Source organism: Leiobunum rupestre, chromosome 6 (genome assembly GCF_980474605.1).
Source record: "Leiobunum rupestre chromosome 6, qqLeiRupe1.1.hap1, whole genome shotgun sequence".
Classification (NCBI taxonomy): Eukaryota; Metazoa; Arthropoda; class Arachnida; order Opiliones; family Sclerosomatidae; genus Leiobunum; species Leiobunum rupestre.
The window spans coordinates 35,276,442-35,297,799 of record NC_143389.1 but is presented as its reverse complement, the minus strand read 5'-3'; the positions used below and the strand labels follow the sequence as shown (position 1 = coordinate 35,297,799).

The following is a 21,358-nucleotide window of genomic DNA, read 5'->3' as shown; positions in this document are numbered from 1 at the left end:
CTTTTTCCAGATTTTTTCATATACAGCAGTTTTTTACATTGATCAGTTGCACAACGAGAATTTGTTCCGGAGACTGCGGAAAGACACAGTTCTAAAATAATATTCAATCATTCAATTTAGTTCACAAGGGGGTATAGTTCAAGAGCCCATGACAAAATAAGCATGCGATAAGTTACACAATGGGTCAAGGTATTTTTTAATTAGGTTAGTGATTTGTAACAAAGAACTGTTTGTCTTACGGGTCAAAGTGGGGGCTTTCCGGAAATACGAACCACGTGACATCACTTCCGGTGACCTTGAAAATTGATATGACATGATATTGGTATCATTCGATTGGTCTCAACGTGCTCTCGCCAAATATCGCTAAATTAACCTTCAAATCCAAACCAAGAGGCGTATAAGATTAAAAAATTAATTTCGAGCCCCTCCCAAATTTACATGTATAAGACAAAATTACTTTATTAGTCTTATACGCCGTTTGGTTCAGATTTGAAGGTTAATTTAGCGATATTTGGTAAAAGCACGTTGAGACCAATCGAATGATACCAATATCAGGTCATATCAATTTCAAGGTCACCGGAAGTGACGTCACGTGGTTCGTATTTCCGGAAAGCCCCCACTTTGACTCGTAAGACAAACAGTTCTTTGTTACAAATCACTAACCTAATTAAAAAATACCTTGACCCATCGTGTACCTTATCACATGCTTATTTGGTCATGGGCTCTTGGACTAGTAGGCCTCCCGCCCTGATTGCGCCACTGATAATTTCGGACAAAAAATACACATTATTTGTTGAACTAAGCAAATAGGCCTATTAAAATGTTATATACTCGTTAGAAAAAAAGAACTATAGCCGGATTTCAATCGGCTTAGAAAGGCGTACCGATAAGTGTAACGAGGACAAAATCTACGCTTTAAATACTTGATAAATATTCCCTAGCGGAAAAATATACCTTCTTTCTACACGAAATACGCCGCTTTCAAAATCAGCTTTAAACACTATAACGTTGTGACAATGGAAAACGATTCTTCGATTAAAAAAAACAAGATAATTTAGCTCAGGAAGGTGATTAGTATGCGCGGCTGCGACCCCAAACCGGCGACTCGCGCGTACCGAGAGAAATCTCCACCCAAAACTTAATTTCGTAAATTAAATCCTCGTCAAACAAGCGTTTGCGAATCCCCGGGGCGCAAACAGATTCGACCTATGCAATAAAAAAAGCGAGGGGAAAATAGGTGACAAGTAGAATTACGAATCGCTAAGGTCCTTAAACGCGCCCACTATTATACGAAAGGTCACCCACTCGCGTAATAAAATAAATAAAACAAATATTTCTTTTAAAAAACGTAATATTAAACGCGTATTTTGTAAGGTATCATTAAGAGAAGAGGTACAAGTTGCTAGATATTCTCTCCGTAGCAATTTCGAAATTTCGCGGATCCGAGTTTCGTTCGAGTCGCGACAGATGGCGCTAGTTGACGACGAAGTTCCGCCTAAGACGATTACTACTGTTTGCGCAAACGTCTTGTTTTCATCTCTCTCGCCTTCTTTCTCGCAACCACCACTGAGCGCGGAACTTTTCTCATTTATGATTTTTCACCCTTTTTCCCAGCGTCGAAAGTTTTTTCTTCACTCCCTCCCCATTTGGTACAAAGTTCTCCAGCGGCGGAGAGAGAATCCGGCGACGTTTCAATCCTCCTCTCTATGGTGGTTACAACTTCGTAAAAGTATACATCGCGTCACACAGTCGCGAGCGAGTATTTTTATTTTTAAAAGTAATATTAGTTCGAGTTGTATATAAGAATAATTTTGGAAAAATACACGAAAGCCCATAAATTCGCGATAAAATGGGCAATGAAGGTGACAAAGGAATCAGTTTGACAACTCGGCTGGAAAATTTACATCTCGGATTAAAGTCCCTTCTATGGCAAAACGATTGGCCGACGTCAGAAGAGATTCCAAAGACAAGGGAAAACAGGTAATTGTTTTCTCAAACTTCATTATGCTTTTTAAAAGTATTATAAGCGCGCGTGGGAACGCGTCTACGCTTCGAGATGGCATTAGTACTTCAAATCCTGTAAATTAACATTTCCCAGAACACCGGTGTTCCAAACGTTACGTTCAGAGAGGGCTGTGGACACCATGGAGTCTAGGTTTTTCTAGCGAACGGAACTGGGAAGCTATCAATTTAGCTAAAAACATTCTATTTGAGTGGGGTTAAGCGAGACTATCCCCCTAAATTTTCATTGTTAATTTTGTAAATAACCTAAAATTCGTAAAACAATTTTTGCAAACTGTAACCGGGAGGCAACGCCTCCTCCTTGATTTAAAAGGAACATGTATTTGTGGTTAAATTAATATTCATTCATTCATTCACCACGTGTGGAACACTTCTACAGGCGCCTCTTTATGACAATTGGTTTTAATCCTTTCTCTAAAATAAAAAAAACCTAACCCGTTTTTAACGTCAAAGGTTAAGCTTTTGAAATTAATTAATATTTAATATGAATGTTTAAGGAAGACCGTGATGGTCTTGATGATACCCATAGAAACGGGTGTGGTTTACAGCTGAGATTTTCGGAAACTATCGTCGCCGATTTGACATTAAGCCTTGTCTCGAACAAAAGTTCACTTAACTCCTTTTAGCTCTTGTAAATTTACTGTTACGACTACTGAAAATAGGTTTTGATGATGTTTCGCCAGTCGAAATGTATTACGAAATAAATAATTAATTTCAGTTTTGTTGAAAAAAGCTAAAAAGTAGAGGAGTTAAGTTATTTAACATTTCTTAAGGAAAATTGATGTATTAGTAATTTAGAATAGCCATAAGAAACAACATGTATGACAATGAGCAAAAATTATTACCGAACTGATTTTTAGAGCTATTGCGCAATCAATGTACAGTTCAGCACATAACCCCCATGTCCAAGTCAGAGCTAGGGGAAAGGGTCAGTGTAAAAAAAAAGGTTCGGTCAGAAAATTTACATTAATACAATAGGAAGGGCCATATTTATTGTTATTATGTTACTTATAATAATAATCAGCAAAGCAAATACCCAAGGCGACTTTTATGCCATTAAACCGCCGGCCCGGTTACAATGCGTAGGAGGGTGGTGGCAAGCCCTTCATGCAACGCGAGCCAACAGCCCCTTACACTAACTACTACCGTTAACCTCTACAAGTTTTTATGGGTATACAACATAATTCAGTATGTTTTTTTTTAATACCTGAAATGAAACATAAAAATATATTGAATCGGCCTTTTTTAAGTTATATTTGTCTACCACGATAATTTGTAGTTTTACTGAAAAACTCAATCCCACCTTTTTGTATTTACTATTTTGGGGTCATTAGTTTAACAGCAATAATCTAACATTAAGCTTCTTTAGGTTATAACATATTACTTCTAATTCTCAAATTAATAGTGGAATCCACTATTACGTGAATAGTAATTACAGTCAAAAGTTATCTGGAAAAACGAAAAACACAAACATTAACAAATGTAATATCGCCAAAATAGCACTGCTTAAAATTCAAGCGAGCTAGTCAAAACGAAAATGCGCGCATCGCGTACAAAGAGAACTTTATCTTTCCAGAAGTGATATAGGCAGGCAAAAAGCGATTCTTCTAAACAAGCGGTCATTATCGATTCAAAAGAATACAGCGGGGGCAATTTTCTTAAAGACAGATCCTAGTTGATAGGAAAGCCAACTGGGCGGAGTTGGTCGCGCTGCCCAAGTCGTGACGAATATCACCTTCACGATCAGCTCCAAAAAAAAAAATAGATAGGTTCAAATAAATGGTTTAAGCGCCGCGAAACTTGTAGAGAAAAACGTGTGAAATACTACTATTAATTGATACTTTTCGTAAGCCTAAGCCTAGGTAGCTCACATTCCATTAGGCTTAAGAAAAGTACCAATGAAAGGCATAATTTTACACGTTAAAATAATAAAGTAAATAAAAAAGAGTCACCCTTTTCCTGAGAACCTCTTCATTCCAACACCTGGAATTGTTCACTTCGTTAGTACGCGATACCAGAGCCATCTACGGTCTATAGACGGAAAGAACTGCGGCGTGTTTTTACACGTTCTAAGAAAAGTGAGGTAGACCCTGCAAATTCCGATAACAAGTGATCGAATGAACATTCACTCGAAAAGAATACAGACCAACGTATCGATGACGCGCGTAAACTATAATTATTATAACAACTGAAAGCCAACCAGTCCAAGTTTTGTGCAGTTGTAGAGGCTCGCGGATAATTGTTACTTTTTCTGGAGGCTGAAAACTGCCTTGAAAAAAGCATAAAGATTGTATAGAGACTTGGCACTCCGTAGCTTTGGCCATGGCCGCCATTGTGGTCATATTTTTCTCCCCACGATAAAAACTATTGAAAAAAAAAAACTTTGACGTAGCACTGCCAAGTTCCTATTGCATTTTTTAGCTCAGACTCAGAGTGACACCTCCCGGGAAACATTTTACCTGCCAGGGAAAATTCGACCATAATTCTCACGGGTCATTTCAACATAACACATTTTGAAGGTATTAGTTTCTAATTGCTCGATGATTACAATCATTAACATATTAGACACACTTAGAAAATCGATATAAATTTTGAATTAATTCTTAAGAATGAAGAATTTTTCCAGTTTCCAAAATCCATTTATCTGGCAGATTGCCGTGTTGAAATATCAAATTTTGTTTAATTGCTTCAGTCAAACAAGGTTTTGAAGAAAAATCGACACTAGCAATTGATTAACAAATAAATAAAACTTGAATACTTATTGATATAAATAAGCCTGGCAGCTCTGTTATGTTATTCACACTCCATGATTATCTAAACTTTTTCAGTTTTATAACCAGCTTGATCTGCCGAATTTATAGTTGAAATGCACATTTTTTTAGTCGCCTCTGTCGAACACGGCTTTAAAGTCTGAACGATACTAACATTATGATAACGAAATAAAATATTTGAATAAGTTAACACCGTTTAAATACTTCCACAATCAGCGGCGTAGGAACGGGGGGTACAGGGGTACAATGTACCCCCTTGAAATTGGAAAGGGGCGCCAAATTGTTTTAGAAGGGGTGCAAAAAGGATGCTGATGAGGGGGCTCCAAATTTAGCATCCAGGCTGTACCCCCCTTAATCCAAAACGTTCCTACGCGCCTGTCCACAATCTATTTAAAGAGGTGCGTCAGGTTATTTGTCAACATTTGGAAGTTCACCTGGTAAAACTGACTATCGAAGGAGTAGTGATTTAAGTAATAAGGTGTAAAAATAGCAGCTAATAACGGGAAATCACTGAAAATGATCGAAAAATTTACGCAAAATATTTTTTTGAAATCCGTAATCAGGTGTTAATTTATTTTACGATTAACCACCCTTAACAATTGTTATTTACGGTCTAACAGGGTTCATACAAACCTGGAGAACCTGGAAAAACTGGAAATATCAGTGAAACAAATTCTTTTCATAAAAATCAGAGAGATATCAGGGAAATTTTGAATATTTAACCAAAACCTGGATACATCAGGGAAATTAGTTTGAGTCTGGAAGTGCCTCAATAATTATAATTAATTTTTTTCGATTAAACCCAAACACACGGTGCTTTAACACCTGGAAATACCAGGGAAATTTCCAGGAGAAAACCTGGAAATATCAGGGAAATTAATTTTCCAAATGTTGTATGAACCCTGGTCTAAAGTCTAAAACACCAACGGATAAAGCCTAGATCCATTAGGTAAACATTAACAATGTTGAACCTACAGCAATCCAATTAGCTATATAAATATGGTCACACAGCAGCGAGTCCCTGACACACGACGCGAAAAAACCCCAGAGGAAATTAGTTTCTCATTAGATGAGGCTTTCTCGCTGTAACCGCGCGAAATATTATCACGATAGTGTAAGGACGCGTTACCCTGAGCCTCATACTCAGGGACGTGATTTCGAAGGGGTAGGGGTATAATAAGCGTGGTAATAAGCCGTAACAACCGCTCGTTGTAGCATCGACCAGAAAACAATAGGGACGTTAACCCGTTCGGCCGTAGCCTCGCGGTTAAAAGGAATAAATTAAACCCTTTTTCCGGTTTCCAGAGAGAAGTCCGAGTCGGAGAGAGGAAGCGACGCGTGGCCTTTAGCCGAACCAACGAGCTACCAGCTGTAACCAAGGCCCGACGGACCGTTTCCGTACCAGGAAAATTACCAACCTATTAACTAAAGCCAAGGGAACCCGTGTTTTCGAGTTTCAAGCCAAAAAAATCCTCTTCCTCGTATTGTGTTATCCGTTTCTAAATTGTTATTTTCCGTGTTTTTTCACTCGCCTCTCTCTCTCTGAATTTCTTATTCCTTGTTTAAGACTAACGACCAAAATCCGGAAGTATATGCCTAGGAAATCTAACCGATAGGTCATTTTCAAAATGTCAATTTTAACTATCGGTATACGCGGGCATGATATACATATGCGCGAGTAAATCTTTTATTTGAAAATCGTGCTTAGAAAGTAAACAATACGCGAAATCGCTTATAATATTTTATCTCATTACACACGCCGGATTATTTATCGATGGCATAATGGTCTTACACTCTTCCTTACATAATACTCTTTGTGCATGGCACCGATAACCTTCAGTTTTATCTATTAATAATATTGGATATCGATTTATCGAAGAACTATTTATACGAGGAATTGGATAATTTGAATACTTTTTTTATTTGTTCTGGTTATGACAGCGTAATGAGTTTTGTAATTGTTTGTTCTCATACTTCGATGGTCAACGGCCCGAGCTAGTTAGCTTCCCAAACTAAAATCCTAAGTTCCTAACTCGTGTGTTAGACCATCTTAGAATAGCCATTAGCTATTTAATCATGAAATAATGTCTTAAAAGTTAATCAAATCATTCCGGTATATCATTGGTTGGGACACCGGTGGCTGACGTGTTTCCTTTTCCCCTCTCGTGACGGATTAAAACTAGAACATGTTGCTTTCAACGGATTGATTATCTCTAAATATAAACATAAGCCTATCATAAGGTCTCCATAAGCAAAGGTCTGGGCCAATTTTTTTACGATCACATATCCTTTATTAAGAGGTAGGTATTCAAAATCTGCACCTCCTAGTGGCTACGTCCTCAACTACGCATTTCTGAAATAAATTTCGCGAAATGCATTATGAATGCGCGCAAGCCGTGCACGAACGTTTTTAAACCTAGAACCACGCGGGAGAAATCTCCGCCGCGAGCCCTTAGCACCGTAGCCAAGGCTTATTCGCAATTTTATCGCTTTAAAACATAAAATTAACACTTATCTTTGCAAAATTATTCATCAGAACCTATAACTGGCTATTAGAAATAAAAGTTGTTTCTGAAGGTATTTTTTCTAATTTGAGATTTAGACGCGTTTTGTGTGGCATTTATCAACCCGAGCGTGGCTGCTCTACCAAGTAAGATAATATTTAAGATGTAGAAATTTTTAAAAAGATGTCGCTACTGCCCTATCGTCGTACGTTAATTTCCTTATCTCCAGGACAACGGCCTCTATGGTAGACCTTTACTTATGGCAGGGTTGTAGAGAGATGGTTCGATCACTTAGCAATTCTACCATAGGAGAGTTTGGCTAAAGAAAAAGTGGCAAATAGATGGCGAGCCCGACACTGTGTAGCCCCTTCAAATACTTAAGGGCGTTCTCCCAATGCATAGAAGTACTGAGGTGCAGCCTAATTTATAGGAGACAGCGGGAAATTTAAATTTTACAAGCTAACTGGGATCGCTTTAATTTCTGTTACGTTTTTACACGTGTGAATTTTAAGGAAATTTATTTTTTTAATATTTATAATTAGCGAACATTAAATTTCAGTTTATCAGATATTTATTTGAACTGAAATAAAAATTTTGTACTAGAATTAATAAAGGAATAACACTGACCGTAGTTTTGCCTTTTGGCTCTTAATTAGCTAAGGTTTTCTTAGATTGTTCGCAATTTCAAAAATTAAATTGTTAAGGAATTTATAACAAAGCGACAATTAACTAATTTAGAAATCATAAAGAACCGAGATCGATCGACACGAAAACATGGTAGTGTTCCCTTTCCGCAGGTACTCCAGTGTAATGAGGTAAAGCCCACAAAATATCTGTAGGGGCAACTTAGCGTCACTAGCGCCATCCGTGGTAGAAAAATATTTCGCCAAATGAAAAATCTAAGTGATCGAACCATCTCTCTACAACCCTGCTTATGGGGACCTTATGATATAAATTCCAGGACAACGCCGTTACCATGGGCCTCTATGGTAGACCTTTACTTATGGGGACCTTATGATAGGCTTATGATATAAATTAATACATTATTTAAATGGAGATTGGTAAGTTTAAATTTAAAATCATTGAGGGTTAAAGTATGTGTGGTGTATCACTAATAGCATTTTCCATTTGATTGCTCAAGATTCGATCTGAATCTGTCTCTGACGTCATAGATCTCGCCCCACTCGACTAGAGTAAAACCGCAAATGGAACATTCCATGAACATATTCCCGCGCTTTTTTGTTTTTCGTCTGCTAGTAATTTAAATTTTCGCGTCTTGGTCTGCCATTTTGCCAAAAAATCTAAAAGGAACACGTGAAAATTTGCTCCGATCTCGATCTCGATCCGTTGATCTGTCGAAATCGGCAGATCGGTTTTGGGCGATCTCGGAGCACCCGAGAGCGCGAAATGGAACACGCGAAACTTGATTGGAGCAGATCCGAGCAGCTAATGGAACATAAAATGTTGAGAAGAGCGATCTAGAGTGTTCGAGAGTAGTCAAATGGAAAACGCTATAAATTCTAGAATAGGGAAATTTCTTTATTATTACCAAGAATGTATTTATTTATATTTAGGAAGAATGATTATGTTGCGACAATCGCCGGGCACGTTGAACGCCTTTCCCCCGTCTGGCGCGGGGGGGGGGGGGGAGACAAAACGTCACCGGCGTTTGATTACCATCGCGTTAGGTGACGTAAATTTTAAGCAGCCAATGAAATACCGGGACTATTCGTTTTATTTTAACCGGAGGAGCGTACTGGGGGGACCAATGGGTGGATTGAGAGAAAGGCTAAAAACCGTCTCGACATAGACATTCTCCCTAGGTATAAATAAATACATTCTTGTTATTACTAAACAATAAAACTATATTCTATTCTAAATAAATTTCGTATGATGTGAATTATCCGTGTGACTTTTTTTTTTACACGGTGGGGTTGCGAGTCACTTTGTGCGCAATGTCCCTCGGTCACCTTCATCTTTATTTAGAAAAACGCGCAGTTTTAAAGTTTGGTTCGAACCGCGAATAACCTTGATGGCGTCCCATTTCTCAAGAGAAATTGTTCAGAAATCCAGCGAAAAAAATGGGGAAGCGTTTGCAACAGCTGCGAGAAAAAAAATTAACCCCGAACACGTGATACGTCCATCAGTTATCGGTGAACGCGTTTAAAGACTTACTTTTATGCTAAAAGTGAAAGAACCGCTGTGGAAGAAAAAAAATAGGTTGAAGACCAAATATCATCAACGATTACGTCAGCAAAAATGAAAAAAGCAAATCACGCGCTGATCAAATAGGCCCCCCGTATGCCATTACTTCGGATACGCTTTGTCCAATACTCCTAAACGCGAACGTCACCGCCTTTCTACACACTTCATACTATGTACCGTGACGAGTTACGAAATTGTCGAGTGGGTCCAGACTCAAAGCGCTCCTCCTCGATAAAGGAGAAGGTTTGTTTCGTTTAAGGAATTGGGAAAGCCGAAATGAAGTCTACTTCATATTGGACTCTCCAATATTAAACCTCGACAAAAATACAAATAGCTATTTTGGGATGGAAATAGGGCAGTTTTGGTTTCTAATGGGTTTCGGATACGCGTCTGATATAGCCAACTGGACTGTTACAATATACAGCGTGTTTCTCAAACGTCTGCCAAAAATTCAGAAACGTGTTCTTTCACTTAAATGAGTCACGCGTGTGAAGTTTCTTGGCATCTGATTTAAATCATTGATTTAAGATGCTGTTTATATCAAACGATTTTTTTCTAAATCATTGATTTATATAACTTTTTACGCTTTTTATCATTATTTTTGAAAATGGACAAAAATGTTTGCCGTTGCAAAATAATAACAAGTATTAATTAAGTTTAACTCAGATTAATGTATTTTGGTGTAGATTACATTTCAGAGTAAAATTTAAAAAAAAACAATGGAAATTAAAATCCAATTTATATCAAATAAATCTAGTTTTAGTTTTATTTTAAATCAAACGATCAACAACCCTTGCCCGAGGGAATTATGCAATCGCGGACATTTATTAATGAAATAGCGTGCGGACGAAGAACATAGCTGGCCTCTTTATTAAGCTTGCATGGTTGCTCTTCTTTTCCACCGAGTCCCGTGTATATTACTCTGATTTCTAACCTCTTTGTCGCGTCCTTGACCTTGAAATGAACTAACCAAAGTGTGTTAGCGTGGGTTTTCGAATTGGTTTCAGACCCTGATTGCTAGGACCAGAAGCGTATAGTATATTCTAGTCAAACTATTATCAGAAACTCCCTGTATCTGTCTGCGGTAACTAATGGTTTTACTATTAAGAAAAATAATTGTTTACCGTCTTGGCCCATTCGATGTCTTTTAAACGGACGTTTTTATTTACTTTTATGTACTTTGTAAAATTACCTATTTAGCGTGAACGTAATATTGTGTACGAATCTCGGATACCATGATTGTGTCAATATCGGAATCTCGTTTTGGTGGGAGTTAACCATTCATAGAAAACACGCAAAATGTACTTTGGCCATTAGGGAAAAAATTGCCTATGGTAAAAGCTCCATTTGTAAATAAATTACTTCGAGTGAAAGTGGTTTTATTTTTACGAGATATATACTAATTTACAAGCACGTAGATATAGAAAGTCTAAAGGGGGGGGGGACGAGTTTTAACACAACCAGATGAAATCGCTAGCGCAGCGACCGCGAAATAACGCATATTTAAAGTACTGGCTAGACTCGATCGGGACGAGTGACAATGACATTTCCGCACGTGTATCAAACGAAGTTTTTTAATACATTTGCGAGAAAATGATAATATTAATGATCCTATTAATATATTTAATATATTAATATATTTTACTGTGCTGCGTTGCGGATATTTCAATTAATTTTTACGTCTTACTGTTTATTTCTTAATGTTGCGCTCCTTTCGTAAGAAAGGAATCGAGTCCTAAGGGAGGGGGGTTGAGCCCCCTAAACCCCCCCCCTTATATACGTCCTTGCTAATTTAATTTAAGGACTCGAGCCACAACTTTGCCCAAATTTGTTGAGCACTGATATCTACACGAATTTGCAAAAACACGAAAAGTTGTAGATAATTACTCTTAAATCGTCATTATTGAAAAACCACCTTACCTACTACATAAAATGTCAACTTAAACGAATTAAGGTGTTTAATATTAATATTATCATTTAGTTTTGTGTAATAAAAATGATGTGTACGAAAATTATTAGATTAAAATGTTTGGAGCTTAGCTTCGAAACAAATACGTTTGGGTGGGCAACACGTTGTGGACAGTTTTTCTCCATTTTGCTAATATTATAATAAATATAATATTAATAATAATTAATAAATGTGGGCAAAATTAATATTAAATTAATATCCCCATCCAAGTCAAATATAGAATTTGTGCGACCGCAACTGAACTTACAAGCGGTTTTTCTTTATACTGCCAAAGCTTTTGTCAAAGTTCTGGCAGCAATGTTCGACAGGGGGCAAGACAGTTGAAGAGGATTTTATGGAAATAAGTATTCCTCTGTCGTAAAAACTGTTCGTTCTTCAAAACTTGGCCCACTAAAGCGTTTGTGTGCCCTTCACTTTGTGGAAAGTGACTCTCCATTCGCACTAGGGCTCGGCGTTCGGATAAGAAATTTTCCGTTCATTTCTTTTATATCCATATCCGAAAATTATTGGAATAAAAACTTATTTGTTGCATATTAAATCATATAATAGTCGCGAATAATATCCATAAATAAACAGTTATTCGAATTTTTATGGTTAATTGAAATTTTGGCGGTTAATTTATCCGTTTCCCCGGCCGAGCTCTAATTCGCACGGAGCAATTCGGTTTGCGACTCCTGTTGGCCAACATCCCAACAATGTTTTACGAAAATGTTATTTCGTGTGAATAGGCCTTAACTCTTCCAATTTTTCCGAAATTTCCATTAAAAAGCTCCCGCTGTGGACGAGGTTTATCTAATCTATTTCAATACACTCAAATTTATATTCTATACATATTTCCGTATAAAAATAAACTTTGGTGATTTGTAACACGAAATACGTTACAAATGATTGCAATACACCTATTCTTTAACAACCATAATTTGAAACTTATATCGGAGTAGCCATCGGTACTGTAAGCTGAGATCGGCCTCATTCAGAAAAGGTGAAGTTCAAATTCTGTCATTTAAACTTCATAGCGTAAGAAACCCTTTGAAATATTTGTACTGGGGAAAAAGTAAACAAAATTAACGATGAGAATGAATAATAAATTAACGTCTATTGATAAAACCTTAACTTTACTAAATACTGCAATCGAAGACGTGAAACGGGTACAGCCTACGGAACGAAATATTACCCTTTAAGTTCCCGTGACTCAATCGATTCCCGAATAGTCTAATCGGCGCGCCAACTACGAAGCGTTTAAAGAAACGCGTCTTCTCTAAGCCTTTGCCTTTCGTCCTTCACCAGCGGGCTATTTACGACAATTGGGGCTCAAAATAAAAGGGGTGACAGCCTTAGGAAATTATCAACTTCCGTAGGAATATAATGGAAGGCTCGACTCCTACGACCAGAACAATGGTGGCCTGACGTTGTTGATAGATACAGACTCGGTCTCTTCTACTTTTATAGCCCGATAACTTTCCCTTGTTTACCTCGTAGCCAACTTTAAGGGGACGCCCATAAGAAAAGCAAACACTATCGGCCAAGTGAAGATTCTCGTGTGTTTATAAATTGGGTCAGAGACCCATAAAGGTACGTTCGATGCACTATATAGCGATTGCGTTCGATTTTCAGTGATCCGCTACCACATTGTTGGAGCGGGTGAGCTACTCAAATGGTGTTCCTTGTAGCGCTGCTTCTCGAAAAACCAAACGTACTCAAACATTGCATACACAGGGAACTAATTATCGTCTGTGTCAAAACGAAAGCGCGCCAGCCTGCTCAATTTTAAGCGCCGCGTCCTCTAGCGGCGAGATAGTTCGTTCACTAATCACTAGAGAGCGCTGACGGCGAGCAGAGCGTGATCGAGCTGATTGAGGCAGTAGTTTGTTCATATTGGAATTTCTCATCCCGATGAGCGACGGGATAGTCTGTTTTCCCGAAATTCGCTCACAACGCGGTGAGAAAAAGTTAAAAATATATTTTTTTGGTCGATTTGTTTTATTAAAAAAACGCATTGAATATGCAAATCGACTGGAAAATATTATTTTTGTAATTTTTTTCTAACCCCACTGTGAGCGAATTCCGGGAAAACGAACTATCCTGTCTCTCACTTAAAATTGAGCAGGCTAGAGCGTCGATAATCCATCCGATCTCGCTCACCGCGCAGTGAACAATCACTGACTGATAGCGTTTTCCATTTGATTGCTCAAGATTCGCTCTGAATCTGTCTCTGACGTCATAGATCTCGCCCCAATCGACTAGAGTAAAAAGCAAATGGAGCATTCCATGAACATATTCCCGTGCTTTGTTGTTTTTCGTCTGCTTTTAATTTGAATTTTCGCGTCTTGGTCTGCCATTTTGACAAACAATCTAAAAGGAACACGCGAAAATTTGCTCCGATCTCGATCTCGATCCGTTGATCTGTCGAAATCGGCAGATCGGTTTTGGGCGATCTCGGAGCACCCGAGAGCGTGAAATGGAACACGTGAAACTTGATCGGAGCAGATCCGAGCACGCTAATGGAACATAAAATGTTGATCAGAGCGATATAGAGTGCTCGAGAGCAGTCAAATGGAAAACGCTATGAGTGAACTAATCGGCGCTCACTCTGAGATTGCCCAGTTGAAGATAAATAAAATAAAATCATCAAGACGTCTATAGCGCTTGGCACTATTAAGGGAGTAGAACCGTGTATATGTTCTGAGACGTAAGATTATAGACCGTCGTAAGATCTTTACTACGCAATTCGAAGAATTCTTGGGAAATATACTTTTTATATGTTTGGTTTGGAAGAACCGCCGCGTAGTGTTTCTGGATCGTAATATTAACCTAGGCCTAGTTTCTCGTTGTAGGCCCGATAGCGCGTATCCCCATACTTGGCATAACAAATTATGGGGTTTGGCAACACCATTTCTATATACACGTTTCGTATAATGATTTGCGAGCAACATTAATGCGTTCTAAATGTAAATACGACAACCTATACGCGGATATTTTGGGAATTCGGAGTTGTTGTCAAGGGAAACCGAAAATCGGGGGAGGCGACGTGAAAACACTACTGTGCCAATTATCTTCGCGAAGACTTTGTCAAAACCACGAGACTCCCTGGTCACGAAATGGAGCATAGTTAGCACTTTTTATTTATATTCGTTTCTAACATTTTAATATCGAAGCGGTCTTTACCAATTCGCTTTATCATACATGCAATATGTTAAAGACAAAGCGTCTGCCTAGCACACGAAAATCAGCGGCTAAGTTAAGCCCTGTGTCAAATGAAAAGGCTAATTAATCAACGTTAACATAGCTTGGTAGAAATATGTTAAAGACAAAGCGTCTGCCTAGCACACGAAAATCAGCGGCTAAGTTAAGCCCCGTGTCAAATGAAAAGGCTAATTAATCAACGTTAACATAGCTTGGCAGAAAAATTAATAGTAGCTCAGGCTTCAAATTTGTCAAGCGGAAACAAACTTAAGGACCTTTGGTACTGAAGCTGCCTGTATTTGTATTTTTCAAAAATATCTATTATAGTTACCACATATATAAGTATTTCAGTAAAAGCGCTGTTCATGGGGAAGTACACGCCCACGGGTTGACTTCGAAAACAATGTTAAATATTACCATGAAAAAACAGACAAACATTTCTTAGTCTATGGAATAAGTATAATATTAGACTATCGATGTTGTTTTTTGCAATATATATCCGTTGGGTAGCCATGGTGCCTATCTGAAAATAACATCTACCGACCGAAACAACGATTAACTATTTTTCTATCTCTCATTGTAGGGTATGTGATCATTGCGATAAACAAAAATTATTTTCACTAAAGATATAGAATTTTTATGCTTATCTATTTTTATTGTAGAAGGACCATGACTCTTAACTTTAAATAGATCTAATTTAATCTTAATGTTCGTATATAATTATAGTTAGTTTAGAGATAAATTTATATTTAACGTCTCTAGTTCCAAATTTATCCAGAAAGTAACTTTCGTTCGCGGCCAAAGATTCGCCTTGCAATTTTGAAAGCGAATAATTTAGCAATTTACCGAGGGGCTGATCACTCAGCGTAATCGGTGTACAGAGCCGTACCTTTGACTGTACTAATGGGATTACGCGTAATCTTTGAAGTCCCTGCCTTTGGCAGTGCTAATCTAAGCGTAATCCGGTGTACAGACTTTTTAAGAGTGGTTAGCCCCTCGCAATTTACACTCGTTCAATAAGCAAATTAAGGGTATGCCCAAAAAGGAAGTAACTTTTAAATGAGAACAGGGTCATGTTTTCACTCGCGGCAGAGAAAAAGTCGAAAAGTATTATTAGGAAACATTTTCGGGCCACGTACTTGCAAATATAAAGGTAGCGGAATGTCCGGTGTAAAGTAAAGTGGTACTCTCTCAGGCGCCTTTTGGTAGTATTCAATAATGAATTAATTAGAGGTCACCCAGGGAAACGTCCGGTACAAGAGCACCCTTACTGAGAAATCCTCGTTTCTCGAGAACGCGGCGCTATATCCGACGATCAATTTCGAACTGGTATAGCAGGCAGTCGCGCGGTGTTACCAGACGTTAAAGTTAATCGTGCTTACGGCGCGTAATGACGTCAAAGTGGAAACCCTCCGAGTCCTTCAAAATAACTGACCGCGTCCAAGATTAAGTGGAGAGTGCCGCCCTACTTCCGCTCCCGTTTCCGGAATAACAAAAACCGCGCCATTTACCCGCAGTTATTATACACACTTAAAAGAGAGTGCGTGGCCACGGGCTATCTAGGTTAGAGTTCAATCGTAAGAAAACGACGCTGTAGCAGACGATTCGATCTAGGCTAATGTCGTTCGTGAACTATAAAGAATGGGCGCGTTAATCGAGGCCGCGCTGAAATACTCTCTCTAATTCGTCGTCTTCTCTCTTCCATGTAGATATTTCTGGTAGAGAGTTCTTTCCGAGAGCTGAATTCCGGCACGCGGCTGCCGCTGGATCCGCAGCCGTCCAGCTTCGAAAGAGTGGAGCGAGTTGTGACGGTCGGCAATAGTCCACCGACCTCTCTCTTCTTCTCCCGGTATCGGCGGAAGAACGATGGTCATTCGGTGCCGTCCCGAAGTAGGAAGGACGTCCAGTCCATAGGCGTAGGGACGCCGTCCGGTACCACGACGAGTGGAATTCCGAGGCGGGATAACAAGCCCAAGTACAATTTCACCAAGACGAATATGGTCAGTGCCTTGCCGACGGTGGACATCAATCGCAATGAGAGGGGTACTCCGTTGGACGCTGGCGATAAAGCCTTGGTCAAGGCCGATATTATCCCTAATGGTAACATTGCCAAAGTGGTCACTTTCCAAGACGCCAAGCCCCATCAGCCCGAATCGTCCAGAGCCAGTGCTTCCACCGAAGAGGTATTTTTAACCCGTATAATCATCGTCGAGCGCGATTACGTCTAATCTTTGTCTTCCGGCAGATCGTGTCCAGCCCGAGTCCATCGGAGGCGAGCAGGTCCAGCAGAGCTTCCAACATCCGTCAGTCGGAGACCACCCCAAGCAGCCGCAACAGCGTCCTGAGTTTGCGTCGCGAACGACCAATTTCGGGCTATAGTCACTTGGAGCGAACCCTGGAATTCGGCGACGCCAACCTCTTGATGGAGCGACGACGCGCCATGTACGCGTTGCACGTGGACAAAGATTCCCTTTTGGACAAAATATTGGATTGCGAGTGCCTCGAATGGAACTTAAACACGGCGGCCATCTTGATCACGGTGGCGGTATTAGGCGTGGTCGCCGTGCTAGTCATCTACATCATAGTGCAAATGGTCACCAAGAAAACGGAACAATGACAGCCTCAGACCTTCATCTTTATTAGAAAAGGTTCCGGGTTTACAATTATCCGAATACAACTATTTTTATATTCTTCGGTATATACGCGGATGATAGATTCGAACTATTATAGTATATAAGTACGTACTATTTTGTATTCGCCGAAAAATGCCCTTCAACTCAATAAGTGTATTTATAGGCTTGTTCGTTCCGGACGAGGAACGTCACGATTCGTATACGCAAATTTAGCTACTTACCAATTTAATTGAGTGTTTTTACATATAAAATGTTTTAAATAATTCTGATAATAGCAAATTTTAAATAAAAAGACTCACGATAATTAAAATGTATATGATTTAAAATCAAAACAGTTCAATATAATATTATACACCGTTTACGCGACAGATTTCCGGTGCGAATTTTCCACCGAAGTTATAATAGAAGAACGCTGAAATGTCTCCGAGATAGAATAGCAGAAGGGATCCTAAAGAAGGGGTATCAACTTGACAACTGTTGAAATGTCATGTATTCGGTAAGAACAACCTCTGTCGGGGCCACGTTAAGAGAGGTAATCGAGTCCATCGAGAGTTTTTCGTCGCCATCCGCCCACGATTGAGCTTGGGACGACCCGAACATTAGAAAAATTAAGGAACACGCCACGTAGATGCCCAAACAGACGTAGAAGACAACACTCCACTGAGATATGGTAGCCTGGAATCACAAAAACAAATTAATTGCACTGGAAACGGTTTTTTGCGCAACTCATTAGTCAGTGTCAGGACGGGGGAAAATATCACTGTGCGGTTTTGCGCCATCTGTCTTAGAGCCGAAAACTACACATAGGAAATTATATAAAACAAATATCTTATGGTACCAATATAAATATTGTGTTTCAAATTAATTATAATTAATTATTATAAATCATAATAATTATAATAAAAGCTTAGCGGATAAAAATCTAGCAGTTTATGAAATTGTCAAGTTGACCGCTATGTGGCTCTATGTAAACTCAAATGAATAATTGACGCGTTGCGAAACCGGATATTTTCCTCTTTACTCCCTACCCTCACCACGATAGACTACACTCGTGACAAACGGGTCGCATTTCGTTAAATGGCACAGATAGTTCAATAAAACGATAACGCTTACGTTCTCTTGGACAATGGCTCCTGTGAGTTGGGGCGTTAGAAAACCACTGATACTGGTGAAGACCGAGCAGATACCGTACACCATGCCTGGGGGATTGAAATCGGATGTTTTACAATCAGTTCCTCAACCGGATAGGCCAAAGAAATACAGTACCAGCGAATTGAGGTGCCAGGTCAACGAAAGTGGATAACTCTCCGCCGGAAACGGTTCCGTAACAAACCATTGACGTCAATAGAAGGACGATGACGGCCGCCATATCGCATCCGGCCAGAGTGACGAAACACAAGAGTATGCCGGCGGACATGAACGCTGAAGAGATCGTAATAAGTCATCGCGAAAAGATCGACACGAGACAATTTAAAAACGTTTACCGAAAACGACGAAGCCTTTACGTATCACGGTAATACTTAAAGTGGTTTTGGCTCTGAGGAGATCCGCGGCGAACGAACCAGCGAGAGTCCCAAATATTTGACACACGTACACCGTGGAATTCAAGGCCCCGTTCTTTAAAATCATCACGGTTAGACCATCGCGTACTTAACACCAAATGCAATAAGAACTCACGGTTTTAAGTTTGAAATGATGAACAGTCTTCAAGTAAGTGGGAAGCTCCGTAAGAATAGTGAAATATCCCCATCCGGCGCCGAAGCGAACGGCGATCAGAGCCCAAATCGCTTTGGAAGTGAAAAGGGATTTCCAAGGAATTCGGGATGTCTTGTACGGTGATAGAAATGCGATTGGTAAGAAATATCATCCAGGAGCCAATCAAAAATAATTTTCTTACATTCTGGAAAGAGCGTTTGGAAATATCCCGCGAATTTTCAATGTAAAAGCGCTCCTCCTGGCTGATCCTCGGGTGGTCCTCGGGGCAGCCGGAACCCATAAAACTCCAAATGAAACACCAAAGCACACCCATCATTCCAGTGACGTAAAAAACGGACGGCCATCCACCGGAGAATCCGTGCCTGCAGAGGTAAGTGGCCATAGGGTAAACGAAGATATTGCCCAACATCGAGCCAACCGTGGTAATCCCCAACAGAATGGTCCTTTCATTCTTCGGCGCCCAGCGTGCCATCATGTTGTACATGGCCGGATAACATACGCCCTGAAAGTTGAAAACAACGCTACCATGTATACGAATGATAACCGGTGGTTGAAGCTAAATACTTCAGCCAGTCCTTGTACAACGCGGATGGTGACGACCAGTCCGTATCCGGCGTAAGAGGCGGCCGGGACGAGAAAGGTCAGCGTGGACAGAATGATCATTCCTCCGCCGAAGACCCATTTTCCGCCGACGACCTGCGCCAACCAAGCGCCTGGAATGTGAGACACAGCGGCTCCGTAGAAAAAAGCGCCGTGAAGCAAGCCTTGTTGATACAGGTTCCAACTGAATGGACCATCAATCTTAACAAACAAGACACCGCTCAAACATTGGCAAATACACATGGCATCAAAAAGGAGCGGTTTACCGCACTCGCTCTAGCCTACTCTACTCTACTGAAGTCTAACTTTTTTCCACTATCACTCGTATTTTACGCTCTGAAAAATGCATTATTACGCGCTTTCGTGGAAACTAAACTTAAAACGTAATTCTAATATTCCAAAACCATGAGAAGGATTTGGTTCACTGACTAATCACACCGCACGTTTGTTACAACGGCGTTTTTAAAAGCGACGAAACTGCTACCAAAGCAAGGGGTAAATACAGGTCCGTCTTTACCCTTCTGGCGCCCCTGGGCTAATAATATCACGCGCCCTTTTTATATCGAAAAATAAATGTAAAGGGCCAGACGGTGCCCCTCTGGAGCGCGGTGCCCTAGGGCTTAGCCCTACCTACCGGATGGTAAAGATGGGCCTGGGTAAATAGCAATGACTAAGGTTAAAACAAGCGGTACTATTGGAATTACTTCACTGGCGTGTGATGAATTGTTCGTGGGATTCAGACAGCGATCACTGTTTTCCGGCGTCATGTTTACGGGAGGATGCTTGACCATCGCAACGATGGTAACGCTCAAGTTGGCCCTCAGAGCGAATATCATAAACAGACCTACAGCGCACAATAGCGTGAAAACATAACGACTTGGCACAATCTGAAAGGCGTTGCATTTGCCGCCGCCGCCTGAACCCGAACAAAACAGGATTAGTTTTAAGAACCAAACAATTAAAACTCATTAGACAAGAGCCACGCGCCGTACCTGAAGATAAATTCATCGTCGACTTACGCTCGACGCGAGGAAAGGGACGAATATCACAATTTTCAAATCGCTTCGCGTCGTATCTATCCTAAACAGATAGAGGCGCGGACTAAAAAACACCTTTTATCTACGCTTGGCTTTGCAGTGTCTTCCACCAGTCCACGCTACCCCCGTCGGCAGATGGCACTCGTTAATGCACCGACAAGGCTTTCATTACCGCCCCACCCCCTCATTTTCTCCACCCCCGCTTCCAATTCATTTGGACGTATCATATCATTTTATGAAGCAAAAAACAAAAGCGCACCCGTGACTTTGAGGAATAAAACTTGTTTATTTCCATGAATGGCTGCCAGACCATTGTTTGTACGCCATAGGTATACGAAGGGGATAAGGATATACCCCTGTTTAAAAGAATAATTTTCAACCACAAAGGTAATAACGCTTAAGAGCTCGTACAGAACGAAAATACAACTACCGTTACTAGACGTGTGCGCTGCCATTACACTTAACTATCTTCTACATTCTACCCACCTGACGACGATTGTAGGTTATGGTTTTGGAAAATATTCTATTTACAGGAAATTCGTCCTTCTGGCTCGTGGTTTAGAAAATAGAGAGATTAAGCCTGCGCTAGGAAACGTGAACGGGGAAACCTGTAGCCGAGTGTAGGGACTTAGCTTTATTTTGTACAATCCGCACTCCTACACGTTCCCCGTTCACGTATTCGACTTCATCTGTCTATTATCACGATGGTCTACAATAT

The 21,358-nt window shown here is 40.0% G+C and overlaps 2 protein-coding genes across 2 annotated transcripts; one reads left to right on the top strand and one right to left on the bottom strand.

The window, feature by feature from the left end:
• Nucleotides 1–1,680: 1,680 nt before the first annotated feature.
• On the top strand, nt 1,681–17,576 carry LOC149940734 (uncharacterized). Its single transcript, XM_090178890.1, has 3 exons — nt 1,681–1,980; nt 16,364–16,837; nt 16,900–17,576. Exons 1-3 carry the CDS (start codon nt 1,927–1,929, stop codon nt 17,269–17,271), a joined length of 900 nt encoding a protein of 299 aa, XP_090035016.1. The 5' UTR covers nt 1,681–1,926; the 3' UTR covers nt 17,272–17,576.
• Nucleotides 17,269–20,780, bottom strand: LOC149940733 (putative transporter slc-17.2). The gene is made up of 9 exons (XM_090178889.1): nt 20,596–20,780; nt 20,308–20,519; nt 19,568–19,804; nt 19,185–19,505; nt 18,965–19,114; nt 18,772–18,904; nt 18,554–18,709; nt 18,401–18,486; nt 17,269–17,962 (listed from the first exon to the last, which is right to left on the bottom strand). Exons 1-9 carry the CDS (start codon nt 20,609–20,611, stop codon nt 17,750–17,752), a joined length of 1,524 nt encoding a protein of 507 aa, XP_090035015.1. The 5' UTR covers nt 20,612–20,780; the 3' UTR covers nt 17,269–17,749.
• Nucleotides 20,781–21,358: the final 578 nt, after the last annotated feature.